Source organism: Gadus macrocephalus, chromosome 23, assembly GCF_031168955.1.
Source record: "Gadus macrocephalus chromosome 23, ASM3116895v1".
Lineage (NCBI taxonomy): Eukaryota > Metazoa > Chordata > Actinopteri > Gadiformes > Gadidae > Gadus > Gadus macrocephalus.
In genome coordinates this window covers 1,859,407-1,877,631 of record NC_082404.1, presented here as the reverse complement: position 1 = coordinate 1,877,631, position 18,225 = coordinate 1,859,407, and the positions used below count along the sequence as shown (strand labels likewise).

Sequence of the window (18,225 nt, the reverse complement as noted above, 5' to 3'; positions counted from 1 at the left end):
TCAAGTGGAAGTTTTGTGGTACACACACACACGTAGTACACACAAACAAACACGTGGTACATACCCCGGGCATGAACTCCACGAAGATGGTGAGCTTCCTGGTGTCCAGGTCCCTCAGAGAGCCGTAGTACTGGACGATGCGCTCGTGATGGAGGTTCTTCAGCAGCTGGATCTCACACTCCAGGGCATTCACCTCCTGAGAGAGATAGAGAGACAGAGAGACAGAGAGAGAGAGAGAGAGAGAGAGAGAGAGAGAGAGAGAGAGAGAGAGAGAGAGAGAGAGAGAGAGAGAGAGAGAGAGAGAGAGAGAGAGAGAGAGAGAGAGAGAGAGAGAGAGAGAGAGAGAGAGAGAGAGAGAGCGCGCGAATGGGACAGAGAGTGAGCGAGAGACAGAGAGTGAGCGAGAGACAGAGAGAGAGAGAGAGAGAGAGAGAGAGAGAGAGAGACAGAGAGAGAGAGACGCACAGGAGAGAGTGAGAGAGAGAGAGAGAGAGAGACAGAGAGAGAGAGAGAGAGAGAGAGAGAGAGAGAGAGAGAGAGAGAGAAAAACAGAGAGAGAGAGAGACGCACAGGAGAGAGTGAGAGAGACAGACACACCCACACACAGACAGGGATGAAGATGAACACAATTAATGGAAGATGTTCTGGAACTTACGAAGACGTGCAATAAGGGTTAAACATGAATCTGTCTGTGGACCGCAGGTCTCTGTGTGTCTTACCTTGCTGGTGTCCTTACAGTCGGGATCAAAGGGCACCTGCTTGGCGGCCAGCTCGCGGCCCGTGTCGACGTCGTAGCAGAGGTAGACCTCGCCGAAGGCCCCTCGTCCCAGCAGCTTGCCCTGCCGCCAGTTCACCGGGGCCCGGGGGGCTGGGGGGAGAGACCCCGTTAGACACACCTCCTGTAAATCAGTCACAACCACTGCCATCCACACGTCTTCAGTAAGACCCCCGGTACCCCCCCTAACCGAAGATGGGCACCTCACCGAGGCTGAGTTTTTCTGTTCATCTCTTTTTCTGTTCAACAAAGCAACCCTTTGCACCATCTTTTCCTCTGCCCTATCTGTTTCTTCAATCTAAAATGACGGACCCGCCGCGGTTGTCATTGCAGCAGGAGTAGGAAATAGACCCTTTTAAATTCTTCTTGTCTGGTGCTGTCGGATGGTTAGCTCAAAGGTCAGGGGTCATCAGGACCAGAGTGTGATGCTGTAGTGATAGTTCAACCAGCAGCTACCTAACCATGAGCAGGCCCTGGTGTTCAGTGGCTGCTGGCCGTGATTGATCGGTTCTGTATACTCACATTTGGGCGTGGCGCGCGGACAGCTCTTCTCCATGGGGCGAGCAAGGGTCCGCAGGTCTCCGTACTGCGGGCTGCTCTCTCCGTTGTAGCTCCGCGTGCGACTGGACGGAACCAGCTGGAACAGGTTCTCCTGAGGCATGAAGCTCCGTGGGAAAGTCCTGCGGCCTGAGGGCCACACACACACACACATGAGATATAGAGAGCGAGAGAGAAAGAGGAAAAGAGAGAGAGAGAGAGAGAGAGAGAGAGAGAGAGAGAGAGAGAGAGAGAGAGAGACAACAGGGCCAAAACTAAGAGCAGAGTGCCTCCTGCCATTAAGCTCTACTTCCTGTCAGACAGGAAGAAGCATGTTGTATTGTTAGCCAAATCATAGAATGCTGCAACAGTGTAAATCTTAACAAGCAACTTCTGCTTTACAGGACAACATAGCAGGCCAGCATTGGACCTCAACCAATCCCCTTCAATGTGAAAAACACACCGATGACTGGAGGCCCAACCCCTTCTGAGTATGGGACAGAACATCTATGTAAGTGTGTGGTTTGTCTGTAAGAGTGTGTTTGGTTTGTGTGTGTGTCTGTAAGAGTGTGTCTGTGTGTGTGTTTGTCTGTAAGAGTGTGTGTGTGTGTGTGTGTTTGTGTGTGTGAGAGTGCGTGAAAGGATGTGTGAGTCCGTGAGTCAGTGTGTCCATAGGTGTGTGTGTAGTCAGGCTCACCGTCTCCGTAGTCCTTGCAGCGGTTCGGTAGCTGGAACTGACGGGGGAACGTCCCCCCCTTCCCATGGCGACCTGCAGGTGGAGCAGAGGAGCAGGGAGTCAGGAGCAATCAGGAGGAGCAGGAGCGAGAGCGAGAGTGAGAGAGAGCGAGAGAGAGAAAGTGAGAGAGGTGAGTGGTTCTTCAGAGTCTCTCATATCCGGGATGGACCAAACAAATAATCCAAAGAAATCACATGCTTCATGAGGAGTAAAACCAGTGCCTCCATTCCACGTGTGGTGGGGGTTTACACAGTAATCACTTAAGTCTCTGCGCCGTATCCCGGGCAGAGAGCGTCAAAAAGAGAGTCAGGGTTCAGGCTCTCCTCTAAGAGCAGGAGGGTCAGGGCTGCTTTTGTTATTATTATGAGGGCTGCTAACTGCTAACTAGAGTAAGGCTGCTCTGTCTGGCCATGCAGTAAGTGCAGTTAACTTCAGTTAGCTGGTGTTAGTTTCAGCTAGCTTCAGTTAGCTGGAGTTAGCTTCAGTTAGCCTTAGGCACGTCCCCAGTAGAGCGGTAACTAAAGGCAGGTAGGGAGCAATGCTGACACTGACACACACTGACACACACACACACACACACACACACACACACACACACACACACACACACACACACACACACACACACACACACACACACAGACAAACGCACACATAGGTAATAATACAAAAACACACACAGGCACACAAACACACATGTAATAATACACAAACACACACGCAATAATACACAAACACAGACAGTCACAGACAAACACACATCTAATAATACACAAACACACACAGGCACACATGTAATAATACACAGATGCACAGGCACACACACACACACACACACAGACATACGTAATAATTCAAACACTCACAGGCACACACAAATGTGATCAGAAACACACATACAAACACAAATTTATAGTCATGCATACCCCAACACACATGTTTACACAAACCCACACCCACACCCACACACACACACACAAATACACAAATGTCTACACACACACACACACACACTTGATAGAGAGCAATGGAGCCACTGTCAATTGAAAGCAGCTGTTGTGTCAGATGACCGCCTCCCCCTTACGTTGTTTTTGTGGTCGTATCCCATGGCGACGGCAGGAGGAGGAGGGTTTTGTTATTTTATTTTGGGGCATTCTGGCCGGCGCCAGGGGAAGGGAAAAAACTACTCACAGCAAACGCTGAATAAATACTGAGTCAAGAGACGCAGGAAGACGCACAAAGCCCACAGGGGGGCGTATGTACTGCTGTGAACGAGAGCGAGAGCGAGAGCGAGAGAGAGAGAGAGAGAGAGTGAGAGAGAGAGAGAGAGAGAGAGAGAGAGAGAGCGAGAGAGAGCGAGAGAGACAGAGAGACAGAGAGACAGAGAAAAGACAGACAGACGGACAGAGAGAGAGCGAGAGAGAGACCCCTGTAGGGTGCTGAATCCTGTCAGCTGAATCACAGAGACTTGTGATATCATTACACCATTCTCCTTTCATCACCAAGAGATGATGGGCTTTGCCTTAGCAGAAACCATTACTCCTCCCTGCATAGGATATCCCTGTGATGCTATCTAACAGTTAGTAGCCCCCCCCCCCCCCCCCCCCTCTTACAAGCTGTGTCCAGATGATTTTTGCATTAATCTACATATATCTGTAAAAATGTTTCCCCTTATTACGAGTCTTTGCTGGAGTTGTGCATTGTTGTGCGATGGTGTTAAGGTAGAAGGCAGAAAAGGTAACGTGGGACTGAGCCACATGTTTCAGCGTGTTTGTAGGACTGTTGATGATAATAATTGTTCAAATGTATTGAATAAAAGATGGATTCTGTTCTTACCTTTGTATTCATAGTTGTGGTTCAGGTAATTGTTGTCACGGTTGTTCTGCGAGAAAGGAGGGCTGGAGACAGAAGGAGACACAGTGAAAGGGGAGAAGTCTGTAGAGCGCAGCATAGAGCAGGCAAAAAGGTTGAGTGAATTGTTGAATTTTGGTAAATGTTAAAACTGAATAGATTAGAATTTGCATAATAACGATTGTTTCAAAACGACGATAACCCGCCCTCTGCCTTCATGGGGGTCGCCAGTATTGCCAGAATGGGCGGGAAATCTGCCCCAATCTGGCAACACTGGCGGAGGTGTCACTTACTGATCCTAAGCAGTTTTATTTCAGAGTGCAGCAAATTGATTGATTCAGAAAAAAGCTTTGTTGATAGTATTTTCGAAAGCTTACATTTATGTCACGTCGTCTTTGGGGTCGCTGTGCAGTACGGATTGCGTAGCCGGTCAACGAGAGCTCTTTAGAGGTCCCATGGCATGCTATTTTAGGGATGCTTTAATATAGATATTAGTGGGCCCCTAAAACAGTATTTCAAGACGTTCCTGAAATTCAGCCGTGGTACAGAGTTAGAGTCACTACAAGCCAGTCGCAAATTGAGCTTTCCTCAAACGCGCTGTTTCGGTTTTAATGCAAATGAGGAGGCAGGCCGGTCAAGGAGGAGGGTGGGGGTGTGGCCCTGAGCAGCTTGCGGCCACGGTACCATGCGCTCTGTTTACAGTGGATGTATCGCAATAGCGAGGCGCACACAGCCTTTTGCTGTGTTCTGTAATATTCTAGAACACTCTGGGAGCTCCGGCGGGAGTCCTGAAGCCCTATATCTAATAATATCAATCTAATAAATATTATACATAGATATCTATATCATATAATATATATTATCACGGCCAAAAGCTGTGCGCCTCAAGACGATATTAAGAATCTCAAACGACTGCGTCGGGTTCTCTAACGTCTCTGGTTGTTCCACGTCCACATCAATCTGAAGTAGACTGAACCACGACATGGAGGAGGGAGGGCATGGAGGGATTGTTGCCCGCGATTGTTTCCCACTTGAGCCCCTCTTCTTGCTGGCGAGGGACCACCACCTCGGCAGCAGGCAGCGCTTAGGCACCACCTTCTCGTGCAGCGGGCAGCGCCAAGGCGGTGGTCCCTCGGCAGCGGGCAGCGGGGAGCGGGAAGCGGGGCTCAAGCTGGAGACAATCGCTGGCAACAATCCCTTTCTTCTCCATGTCGTGGTTCATGTATTTCAGGGAGTCAAAGCCAAAGTTCCTTTCCCCCAATTCATTCTAAACCATGGCTGAGATAATCCCATCTACACGTGTTATGCGCCATAACATCAACAGCAGAACAGTTATCCAAATAACAAAGCAGTGTACAACACTTGCGTTAGAGTTCTTGAGCTCTATATCTAAATAATATAATTTATATCTATATCATATAATACATATTATCGCGTCCAAAAGCTGTGTGCGCCTCCAGACAATAATATCAATCACAAACGACTGTCGGGTTCTTCAACGTCTCTGGTTCTTCCACTTCCACTTCAATCTGAAGTAAACTGAACCGCGCGCTGCCTGGTACGTGTGTTTGAACAATTCGCTAACTATTGACTCGTTCTTCCGACCTGTGGCTAGTGTGCCAGTGCCAGAGTCCTGCACAGGTCTTATTTAGCAAACCCGCAATCGCCCGTACCCGCAATACCGCATCCGACCCGTGTTCTGACACAGTAGCGTTAACTACATTCCGCACCCGACCCGACCCGCTATAAAATTGATATTGACGCCCGACCCACACCCGAAGGAAAATTAGACACATAAGATGGAACGCCTGGGAATTACACTATTTTGTGTTTGGCGTGGTGTTTTAGATTGTTGTGCAAAAAAAACACATCATCCACTTTTGACGGTTTTAGTTGACTCCTCCAATCCTGAATAACATATCCAGCATCGGAGAAGTCTCGCTCGCTACCGCAAAAAACGCTTCCAACCCGCACCCGTGTCCGACACATTACATTATTTTTCAACCGTTTCATCCAAATTGTGCGGGTCACCCGTCTGGTACCCGAACCTGGTCAGGACTTTACGTGCCATAAAGGGCTTTTCACACAGGAGACATTTGTCGCACATGCTACATTCTCAATGGAGAGGCCAGCGGGCAGAGATGAGGCGCAGCATCCTGTCAAGCGGCACGACAAGCGGGCACACTCCCGTGAAACTGTCGCTTCCGTGCTCATCGAACGCATGCACGGGCACGTGGAAACAGTTGGTATAGATGAGACTCTCAATAAAATTTGACACTGAATTTGAAACCGCACATTGTAATTTATGCATCTATCATCAAAATATGTATTAGTAATACAGTGAAATAATGAGTCACATTGGCATGTTGATTTACGGTGTTTGCCCCAAAGATTTCTGGTTATGCCCCTAAAATTAGGGGGGAAAGTTAGGGGCCACAGTGCTCCTAGTGAAAAAAGTTAGTCTGGAGCCCTGCACACACACACACACACACACACACACACACACACACACACACACACACACACACACACACACACACACACACACACACACACACACACACACACACACACACACACACACACACACACACACACACACACACACACACACACACACACACACACTCGCTCTGTGCCCGTCTGTCTGCGTCTAGCCGTGCCCTTCGACCCCCCATGCGAGTGACGTCTCTGCTGTGACCACTGGGCGGCGGGGGGCCGGGGGCACGCCGCCAGCTCACAGGGAAACGTTCCACTCACTCCCTCACTCCGCGCTTCCTGCCATTGTCCAGCAGCGGGGGACCAGATAAGCTCTCTGTGCAGGTACAGCTTCCTCCTCCCCTCTCCCTCTCACACTCTTTAATCTCGCTGCGGCTGGAGAGAGGGGTCTTTCTTTTGCTCCGTCATTCTTTCGTTCTCTCTCAAGGATATTTGGCTCACCACATCCCTCTCTCTCACTCTTTCACACCGTCTCATTATGTGTTCTTAAATGTTCTTGCTCTCCTGCTGTCATTCAACACATGCTGTCACTCTCAACACCTTTCCTTACCCCTCGCTCTCTTGCAACACCTCTTTCACTATCTCTCCCCTGTCCTTCTCTCTCCCCCTCCCTCTCAGTCTCCCTGTCTCTCTCCTGCGTTCTCTCTCTCCCACAATACTTCTCCGCGGAGAGTGGTGATAACGGTGGAATCCACGTGTACAGATAAGGGGATTGGTCGTCATGGTAACAGCGTAGCGACCTGATTTCCTCCGAGGGGACAGAAGGAGGGGTCGGGGGCGAGGCACTGGCCTTCACACCCTCAATACCTCACTGTGTATTTGTGTGTGTGAATGTGTATGTGTGGCTATGTGTGTGTGTGTGGCTGTGTGTGTCTGTCTGTGTCCGTCTGTGTGTGTCAATGTGTGCGTGCGTGCACAGGTTCCATGTTCCCAGTGGCCTGTCGGCGCTAGCCTAAACGCCATGGCTACAGCCGTTGCAACTGTGTTTAAAATACACTTAGTTGCTTAAAAACGGACACATTCACACCCATACACACAGAAGCACACACCCAGACCCAGTGTGACAGTGTGTGTGTCAAAGCACATAGCCCACCTGTCCAGGGCCTGGTCTATGGATTGACAGCTGCTGGAGATTGAGTTGTCTGCACAGGCCTGGAGCAGCTGTGAGAGAGAGCGAGAGCGAGAGAGAGAGAGAGCTATTGTCAGCATGGATCACATCAGCGAGGAGAGACTACATGCAGGACCCTCAGCTGATCACAGTACGGACATCCAGCCCTGACATTCCACTGGTTCAGAAAGACCACGACGCAGGCTGTTGTTCCCTTGTTTTGGATTCATTCCTTCATGTAGAGAAATGGCCACATGACATTAAAGTTCATCTCTTCTCAAAGGACTGGGTGATAAACCCATCATAACCGTCGCTTATGGCTTCATAAGGGAGACTAATTAGACTCAGTGTGCAAGCTCCTCCACCTCTACCTGAGGCTTCACCACGCTGTGTGGAGACTCTGTGTTATGTCTACGTCAGTACAGGGCTGGTATTTGTTACTTCTACGTCAGTAGGGAGCTGGTATTGTTACGTCTACATCAGTATGGAGCTGGTCCTTATGTTATGTCTATGTCAGTACGGAGCCGGTAATTGTAACTCGAGCCCGACCGATATATCAGCGTGCCGCGTCCAAACTATCGGTATCGGCCGATTAATTAATATTTTAAATTTTCTTTCTTTTTTTGGGGTTATTGTGTTTTTGTTCGTAGGACTTTGATTTTCATATCTTAAGTTTGTATTTTTATACATTTTATTGATCAGAACTTTAATAAATTTTGATTTTGACTTTTCTGTTGTGAAAATAATATAAAGTATATTTTTAAAATGCATTACCTTATTATCTTAGTGAGGACTCATAAATAACTACAAATAACCAATGTTAGGGAAATCGGTTTATGTTACGTGTTTCTGGAATTTCTTATGCAAATATATATCGGCCTGTATATCGGAATATCGCATTTTTAAATCACCAAATATTTGTATCGGTATCGGCCTTAAAAATCCATTATCGGTCAGGCTCTAATTGTAACATCTACGAAAGTACAGAGCTGTTATTGTTACGTCAACGTCAGTAGGGAGCTGGTCCTCTTTGTAACGTCTACTTCAGTAGGGAGCTGGTATTGTGACGTCTACGTCAGTACGGAGCTGGTATTGTGACGTCTACGTCAGTACGGAGCTGGTCCTCATTGTAACGTCTACTTCAGTACGGAGCTGGTATTGTGACGTCTACGTCAGTAGGGAGCTGGTCCTCATTGTAATGTCTACTTCAGTAGGGAGCTGGTATTGTGACGTCTACGTCAGTACGGAGCTGGTATTGGTACGTCAGTACGCAGCTAGTACCCGGTCCTTACGTTCTGCTCCAGGCTCTCGGGAATGAACTCCCCCTCGCTGTGGATGCTGGTGCAGGAGCCTTGCCGGGCGATCTGCTGCTGCTCCTCCGGGACGCTGCCCGGCGGGGGGGAGGTGCGGCCCGTGTGCAGGGAACCTATCGGGGTGGAGGAGGAGGAGGAGGAGGAGGAGGAGGAGGAGGAGGAGGAGGAGGGGTGTTGTGCGGAGGAGGAGTGGGAGATGATGGTGAAGGACCGAGGGGATGGTGCAGGGGGAGGTGGAAGTTGGTGATGGCGACGGCGATGATGAAGGTGATAGAGAAAGAGGAGGAGGTGGAGATAGTGAGGGCGAGGATGATGAAGGTGGTGAAGGAGGAGATGGTGTTTGGGGAGGAGGAGGTGGAGAGGGTGATGGCGAGCATGATGATGAAGGTGGTGATGATGAAAGTGGTAGAGGAGTAGGTGGTGGTGGAGGAGGAGGAAGGATAGATGGGGAAAGAGATAATGGTAGGATGAGAGAAGAAGAGAAGAGAAGCTCCAGAGATGGAGCAGAGGAGAGAGAGCAGAGCCCAGGGTGATTCAGGTATTCATGGGTCAGTTCACGACGGAGCAAAAACAACAAGAATGATTTAACAAAACTCTGGGATTTGCCCCTTCAGCCTAGCAGCTACAGCTAGGTACCTCTACGGCCCTCCTGCCTGTTGGGAGTCATTACACAAGGACGGCCTTCCATCGCTCCAAAGACAACAGTAACCACGAGGCAAAGGGACAGCAGAAAACCCAGGGGCATGCTGGGACATTTGTTGAAAACGATCAGGGTTTGGCCCTCATCTAATGTATTTGCTTATTAAAGGATCCCTATTAGCTGAAGTCAGCTCATTGTTCTGGGCTGAGCATACAGAACTGTATAAAACATAATACAAAAACAAAAATAGTAATAATTACGAACCTGAGCACTTAGTACTCTCTCTCTCTGGGTCTCTCTCACCATTTTCATCCTTCTTTAGATAAAGAACTTTAACTATCCATCTATCTTCAATCCCCATCCCTCTCTTGGTTTTGTTCCCTCCCACTTTTTTATCTTCTTCCCCCTCCCTCTCTCCATTCCCTTTTCTCCCCTCCATCCCTCCCTCTCTCCGTTCCTTCCTCCCCTCCATCCCTCCTCCTCTCTCTTCCCCCTCCTCCCCTCCATCTCTGCGTTCCTTCCTCCCTTCCATCCCTCCATCTCTCTCTAACTGACTGGCTTCTTGATTGACAGAGAAGGGGATTCTATCCTTCTGTTTTCTCTTCATCCTTCCACCACGCTGGGGCTCACACTGCCAGACAACGCATTACGGTAGACGTATCCACCCCAAGGTCTAGGCAGCGTATTACAACACCAAAAGCTCAGAATGAATTCAACGCACAGCATGGCTTCATGGGCGGCTATATGCACTTCATTATCTGAGACGTTTCACATCATTTCATCATTCCTTCGTCAGTCTGGCTGCTGACGATATGTGATCATAACTGACACACAAACATGAAGTTCAAATTTCCTTCAATCTTCCAGGCTTTGCTCCCAGATGAACCCAAACCAACCTTCCTGAGCCTGGTCTTACTGCCACGTGTCGCGGAGGTTCTCCAACAACACTCATCTGGTGTGTTCCTGGTCCTGCTCTGTGGCTCTCAATCCTGGGTGATGATTGATAGAGTGGGGCCCCCTGGGGTGGCAAGTCAATGATCTTCCCACAGACCGGATTGGCCTGCAATAGGTTAACTTCAAAATCTGTGTCTCCCAGCGTCTGTGTGGAGGTCTGTGCCTTAACTCTCTGTCTCCCAGCGTCTGTGTGGAGGTCTGTGCCTTAACTCTCTGTCTCCCAGCGTCTGTGTGGAGGTCTGTGCCTTAACTCTCTGTCTCCCAGCGTCTGTGTGGAGGTCTGTGCCTTAACTCTCTGTCTCCCAGCGTCTGTGTGGAGGTCTGTGTCTTAACTCTGTGTCTCCCAGCGTGACTGGAGGTCTGTCCCTCCCTGTGATCTTGGCCCAGCACCCTGTGAACAAATACTCCATGCGTGTACCGATGATTACATTAGATTACATGATTACATCTCCATTACATAGATTACTTTAGTCAGGACTCTAAATGGCTCATTCACGTCTTCTTGCATTTGGATCGACCAATAGGGATTGATTCGGTGTGATTAAACTCTCATTGTGCGTAAGGCTGTGTGTGTGTGTGTGTGTGTGTGTGTGTGTGTGTGTGTGTGTGTGTGTGTGTGTGTGTGTGTGTGTGTGTGTGTGTGTGTGTGTGTGTGTGTGTGTGTGTGTGTGTGTGTGTGTGTGTGTGTGTGTGTGTGTGTGTGTGGGGGGGGTCACCTGACTCACCTGTGGAGTGTTTGCGCACCCTCTCTCCTCCCTTGAGCAGGGAGCCCTTCAGGTCGCCCAAAGACCGGGAAGATCTCATCTCACTCTGCTTGTCCCTGGTGTTCACCTGAAGGTACTGCAGGAGGGGCAGGAGGAGCAGGAGGTGGAGGGGAGGAGAGGAGGAGAGGAGGAGAGGAGAAGAGGAGGGGAGGAGAGGTGGAGAGGAGGAGAGGAGAAGAGGAGTGGAGGAGAGGAGGAGAGGGGATGACGAGGGGAGGAGAGGAGGAGAGGAGGAGAGGAGGAGAGGAGGAGAGGAGAAGACGAGGGGAGGAGAGGAGAAGACGAGGGGAGGAGAGGGGAAGATGGGAGGAGGAGAGGACAGCATAACGTCATTAACACGGTTACAATATTGATATCACGACAGTGCAGGCCTGAGACCAAGGTGCTGTAATCAGGCTGATGGGCTTCACTAGACCTTGATGAGCTCTCAGTGGCAGCCTCTTGGCCTCAGCCATCCCCTCATGGCCTTGATCAGGGCGACCCACCTGGTTTGGAACTAGGGTACTTCAGCTGCTGTTGGGAACTAAGCATGTTTTTTTAAAGTAGTGCATATTTAAAAAGGTGGTTTGAGTCTTTTACTTTTCCACTGTTTCTCTCTGGCCGTTCTTTTAGAAATCATTCATACACATAGTACACCCTTTGTACCATCTCATCTGGGGTACAGGGACCGGTCTGTGGTCAGTCTACGGGGACTGGTCTACAGTGACGGGTCTACGGGGACTGGTCTATTGTCTATGGGTACTGGTCTATAGGTAGTGGTCTATTGGTAGTGGTCTATGGGTCCTGGTCTACGGGAAGTGGTCTATGAGTACTGGTCTACGGGAAGTGGTCTATGGTTAATAATCTATGGGTAGTGGTCTTTAGGTTGTGGTCTATGATAACGGCCTATGGTTACATACCTTTGGTTGTTTTATACAGTTATATATGCTAGTGCCCGCCCTGGTCCAGGATCCTGGTCTACCACCGTGGTGGGCTACCACTAGGGTCTACCACTGCGGTGGTCTACCATCGCGGTGGTCCACCATTACGGTCTACCCTTGAGGTGGTCTACCACTGCGGTAGTTTACCACTGCGGTCTAAGATTGAGGTCTACCACTCTGGTGGTCTACCATTACGGTCTACCATTGAGGTCTACCACTGCGGTGGTGTACCACTGTGGTGGTCTACCATTGGGGTCTACCACTGCTGTGGTCTACCATTGGGGTCTACTACTGTGGTGGTCTACCATTACGGTCTACCATTGAAGTCTACCACTGTGGTGGTCTACCACTGGGGTGGTCTACCACTGCTGTGGTCTACCAATGGGGTGGTCTACCATTGGGTCTACTACTGTGGTGGTCTACCATTACGGTCTACAATTGAAGTCTACCACTGCGGTGGTCTACCATTGTGGAGGTCTACCACTGCGGTGGTCTAGCATTGAGGTTTACCATTGAGGTGGTCTACCATGGTTTCTACCATTGCGGTCAACCACTTCGGTGGTCTACCATTGCGGTCTACCACTGCGGCCCACGACGGGTCCTCTAGCCAGGCCTCTGATCCTGGTCTAGGGGTGGTGGACTCACATGGTTCTTGGGGGTCTTTAGCAGTACCCGCAGCAGACCGTTGACTCCCAGGAGCACGGCCCGGTCCAGCTCCTCCTGCGTCTTCAGAGGCAGCAGCATCTGATTGGACCAAACTTATCACATGACTGAAGTAGCGCTCCGTACCCACGAGGCACTGTGTCCCCATGTTGGACCACAGGTCCCCATGTTGGACCACCGGCCCCCATGTTGGACCACAGGTCCCCATGTTGGACCACAGGTCCACATGTTGGACCATGTTGTCCCCATGTTTGACCATGTTGGACCACAGGTCCCCATGTAAGACCACAGGTCCCCATGTTGGAACATGTGGTCCCCATGTTGGACCACAGGTCCATGTTAGACCACAGGTCCACATGTTGGACCATGTTGTCCCCATGTTTGACCATGTTGGACCACAGGTCCCCATGTTGGAACATGTTGTCCCCATGTTGGACTACAGGTCCCCATGTTGGAACATGTTGACCCATGTTGGACCACAGGTCCCCATGTTGGAACATGTTGACCCATGTTGGACCACAGGTCCCCATGTTGGAACATGTTGACCCATGTTGGACCACAGGTCCCCATGTTGGAACATGTTGTCCCCATGTTGGACCACAGGTCCCCATGTTGGAACATGTTGCCCTATGTTGGACCACAGGGCAGTATGCTAAAATCGTTGGGATGAGATTTAGGTACTAGGGGTCATGTACTTAGAAATACCTGTATAATATATACATATATAAATATATATATAGATATATATATATATAGTAATTTAACAACCAAATGTAATTAACTATTGGAGAGTATGTTTTCCTTCCTAAAGGAAATGATGAATGTTCCTGATTCTGGTGTCTGCACGTTCTCTCCTGTCGGTTTGTTTGGATTTAGACTTCCATTGAGGAGGCGTAAGATAGGACCACACTTTAGCTTAGCAATTTCTGCTGAGACTTTTCTGCGTCAGGGAGACTGACCTCTCTGTCCAGGTAGAACATGTCCATCCTCTGGTCGAAGGCCTCCGTCACCTTCTGTACCAGCTCCTTAATGTGCAGGGGCCTCTGGAACGGGATGATGCTGAGGAACACCAGGGACCCGCAGGGTTAAAGGTCGAACAAACTCACAAAGCGTGTGAAACAGGAGGCTAACGAGGACAACCCCAAAGGTCAGGGTTCAATCCATTGTTACCACTTCAATGACCAGAACTTCTTAACACACCACTTCCAAGCAGACCTCCAGGAGTGACTACAGGCCCTTTAAAGGAGACTGGAGTCAGGGAATCAAGCACCCACATGGTGAATGTTCATTATTCAAGTCAGCGAAGAGAAAGTATCAATGTGTACAGACAGAGAGAGAGAGACAGAGAAACAGAGAGTGAGAGGCAGAGAGACAGAGACAGAGAGAGCGAGCGTGAGAGAGAGCGAGAGAAGGAGAGAGAGACAGAGACAGTGACAGAGACAGAGACAGAGATAGAGATCGGTGCATTCTTATGCTTAATGTCCGTCTGATGCAAAGATTATCAGCAAATTTTGCAGACAAAAAATCTACTGAATGTATACTATATGTATGTGTAGGTGTGTGTGCCTGTGTTTGCATGTTTGTTTTTCTAAGTTAGAGTAGTGTGTGTGTGACCCATGTTTTCCTGCATGTTTGTGTCCCTACGTTTGGAAAAGTGTTTGCCTGCATACGTGCGTGTGCACAAAAAGTGTTTATGTAGAATTGAATTGCACAATGAGTGTGTGTGTGTGTGTGCGCGCGCGCGCGTGCGTGTGTGCGTGTGTGTGTGTGTGTGTGTGTGTGTGTGTGTGTGTGTGTGTGTGTGTGTGTGTGTGTGTGTGTGTGTGTGTGTGTGTGTGTGTGTGTGTGTGTGTGTGTGTGTGTGTGTGTGTGTGTGTGTGTGTGTGTGTGTGTGTGTGTGTGTGTGTGTGTGTGTGTGTGTTCTGAATCAGCACATGTATGGACCACAGTTTGGACAGCGATGGGCCCCTCGGGGAAACAGAGAGGAAACTTCCTGAGAGGAAAGAGAGAGCGAGAGACCAAGGGGGAGAGAGACGGAGAGAATCTGGAACAGCAGCATCATCAGCAGGAAGTCGTCTCTCCCCCAGAATGACAGAGAGGAGGGGGGAGACAAGCATGGAGAGAGTGGGAGAGGGAGAGAGAAACAAGTATTGAGAGAGTGGGAGAGACAAGAATGGAGAGAGTGGTAGAGGGAGGGAGAGACATGCATGGAGAGACAAGCATGAAGAGAGTGGGAAAAACAAGCATGGAGAGAGTATAAGAGGGGGGAGAGACAACAGAAGGGAGATAGTGAGGTAAAGGGGTGGAAAGTACAGAGCTTGATCTCTCGCCAGCCTTAGTCTCGTCTCTCTGCTCATCTGAATCCAGCCTCCTCATCTCCCCCCGTCTCTCTCTCTACCCTCACTGTAGATTAATATCTCTCTCTCTCTCTCTCTCTCTCTCTCTTCCTCTCTCTCTCTCTCTTCCTCTCTCCAATTCACTCTCTCTCTCTCTCTCTACCGCGCCACCTTCTCTTGGTATGTGTTTCGCTCTCTCCCAACTCTCTCTCTGGCTGAGATTTTTTGTGTGTGCTCCCCTCCGTTATCTCCTCCCAGCATCCTGATAAAGACTGTTTTCATCCCTTCATTTCCTCATCAGAGGCCAGGCGCCTGCTATCTTAATGACTGCTCATTGGTGCTTCATGTGATGGGATGCATTCTGGGAAGGGAGGGGGAGTGGGGGCGTGAGATGAGATAAAACCCAGTGCCGCTCCATCTAGTGTTTACCCCTTGATGAGGGGCCCGGATGGGGATAGGGCCGCTCCAAACGTTTCGATTTAGGCTTTCTACTTTCTCAGTGCTACACATGCACTCACTCACACACACACACACACCCAGGGCACGAGGCAGGATCCTGTTTCCTGCCTCCAACCTTTACTACCTGCCAATGAAAAGAAGAGAGCTCGTCAGCGTGGACGGAATGCAGCTGACAGACCGCTCGTCCCGCCTGGGAGACGTGTGTCACCGAAATGTTGGACAAAAAGGGCTTTCTGTCTTCAGCCAGTCTTAGGTCTGTCGTCAGACAGTCTTAGGTCTGTCTTCAGCCAGTCTTAGGTCTGTCTTCAGTCATTCTAAGGTCTGCCTTAGGTCTGTCTTCAGTCAGTCTTAGGTCTCTCTTCAGCCAGTCTTAGGTCTGTCTTCAGTCAGTCTTAGGTCTCTCTTCAGTCAGTCTTAGGTCTGTCTTCAGTCATTCTAAGGTCTGCCTTAGGTCTGTCTTCAGTCAGTCTTAGGTCTCTCTTCAGTCAGTCTTAGTTCTGTCTTCAGTCAGTCTTTGGTCTGTTTTAGGTCTGTCTTCAGTCAGTCTTTGGTCTGTTTTAGGTCTGTCTTCAGTCAGTCATAGACCTGTCTTTGGTCAGTCTTCTGTCAGTATTTGGTCTGTCTTCATTCAGCATTTGGTCTTTCTTAGGTCTGTCTTCAGTCAGTCTTAGGTGTGTTAGCATTGAACATGTCCCGCGAAACCAAGAAGGAACGTTAAAAGCAAAGGCGGTGTGTGAGGAACAAGTTCATCTCCACTCCTAACATTGGAGAAAGAGAGAGAAGGAGAAGGGGAAGGGAGAGAAAGAGAAAATGTGGAGTGAATTGGACATAAGTGAGTGGGACAAGGTAGGGTTATGCATGGGGATTCAGAAGGAGCTCTTCTTCCCAGAGTGAAGCAAGGTGTGAAGTGAGCTGAATGAATGGAGAGTGAGAGGTGAAAATAACCAAGAAACAGGAACATGACAATGATAATCATAGCCACAGCAGTGGCCAATTAAGCCAGGGAAACAGAGTCTCTCTCTCTCTCTCTCTCTCTCTCTCTCTCTCTCTCTCTCTCTCTCTCTCTCTCTCTCTCTCTCTCTCTCTCTCTCTCTCTCTCTCTCTCTCTCTCTCTCTCTCTCTCTCTCTCTCTCTCTCTCTCTCTCTCTCTCTCTCTCTCTCTCTCTCTCTCTCTCTCTCTCTCTCTCATCATGCCTTCCTGTGAGCCTCCCCCAGGTGAGCTCAGTGTCACCAACCGAAACTTGATTCAGATAATCATGTGAGAGCTAGGCATGTTCCAGGGCTTTTTGTTCTTCTGATGTTCTCAGAAAGTGACTTTTCATTTTTCACGAGCTCATAGCACATAGTTGCACATAGAAATGGAGACAGATGGCTGAAGTCAGAGAGCGTTGAAGCAGCAGCATCGTGGAAACTGTTGCAGATTTATGGCTGCGGGGTTGTGTTGCAAAGGTCAAGCAAACTTTTCCTCTTTGACAAACGTCTCAAACTGCAGGAGTAGAAACTGCTGTCTTGGATGTTAAAAAAGGGAATTACATTTGCCGTCCTGGAAAGGGAAATGTTATCTGATAGCGTCTAATACGGAGAACAGATCCATGTGTCCTCCTGTCTGAGCGGACGTCCTCACTTCGTCCTATAGCTGAACCAGTGAACCATTATTTCTCTCATTATTTGTTTATAACTGACCACCGGGAAATTCCTCTGCCTCCATGGCACATTGGTCTCCCTCCACTGTCCCCATAAAGCCTTGGAAACCGCAGTTAAGCCCCCCGTATAACCGCCCAGAGCAGAGGAGAAAAAACAAGAAGACCATCCAACCTACCGTTTTTCTCTCTCATGCTCCAGCTTCACTCGTAGATCCTGTGGAAAGGGCAGAGACACGGGGCAGGGTTAGGACGCACGTAGGACGCACGCACGCACGCACGCACGCACGCACGCACACACACACACAAACAGGCACCCACACGCACGCCCGCACGCACCAGCAGGACGTCGTTGGTCCGTTGTTTCATCATGAGGCTGAGACGTAGAATACTTAGACATAATGAAATGATGAATAATGAATGATAAACACTTAACAGTAAGGACAAGATGACAAATGTTAACTAACTTCAGTTAATGCAGTAGCATGAACTAACAATGAACTACCTGTTAACTTATGTATCTTGTACTAATGGTGTTTGTGTTTACTTTTTGTGTCGGTAACCCTAAAACTATTTAATATTTATAAATGAATACCTTAGTTAACATGAACATTTTCTAAAGATGAAAACCATTAATCGATATTTTGGATAACTGCAGTAGCTCAGGAGGTAGAGTGGGTTCCCTGGTAACCAGAAGGTTGCTAGTTCAGTCCCAGGCTCCTCCTAGGTGAGTGTTGAGGTGTCCCTGAGCAAGACACCTAACCCTGACTGCTCCTGACGAGCTGTCTGTCGCCCTGTGTGACTGACTCCGAAAGCTTTGGATAAAAGCATCAGCAAAATCCCCTAAATGTCAAATATAATGTATATATTTATTAATCAGACCACTGTTAGTTAATGCTGTTACTGCATTAACTGATGTTAATGAATGGTAGATTATGGCACCCATATTGTTACCACTGAATGTCCCGTTCCTCATTCCCCAGCCTGTTGAAGCCTCTCTCTCCCTCCTTAGCTCTCGTCTCCTGCTTTT

General features: G+C 49.1%; 1 protein-coding gene across 1 annotated transcript in view; it reads right to left on the bottom strand.

Moving 5' to 3' along the window:
* Positions 1 to 18,225, bottom strand: part of map3k22 (mitogen-activated protein kinase kinase kinase 22) — a 45,203-nt gene that overhangs the window by 10,224 nt on the left and 16,754 nt on the right. The window contains exons 5-15 of the mRNA XM_060044651.1: positions 17,375 to 17,412; positions 13,720 to 13,819; positions 12,743 to 12,841; positions 11,139 to 11,253; positions 8,799 to 8,932; positions 7,492 to 7,559; positions 3,885 to 3,946; positions 2,010 to 2,081; positions 1,298 to 1,462; positions 720 to 868; positions 65 to 196 (exon numbers count right to left, since the gene is read on the bottom strand). Of these exons, the coding sequence (XP_059900634.1) occupies positions 65 to 196; positions 720 to 868; positions 1,298 to 1,462; positions 2,010 to 2,081; positions 3,885 to 3,946; positions 7,492 to 7,559; positions 8,799 to 8,932; positions 11,139 to 11,253; positions 12,743 to 12,841; positions 13,720 to 13,819; positions 17,375 to 17,412 (1,134 nt within the window). The remainder of the gene's footprint in view (positions 1 to 64; positions 197 to 719; positions 869 to 1,297; positions 1,463 to 2,009; positions 2,082 to 3,884; positions 3,947 to 7,491; positions 7,560 to 8,798; positions 8,933 to 11,138; positions 11,254 to 12,742; positions 12,842 to 13,719; positions 13,820 to 17,374; positions 17,413 to 18,225) is intronic.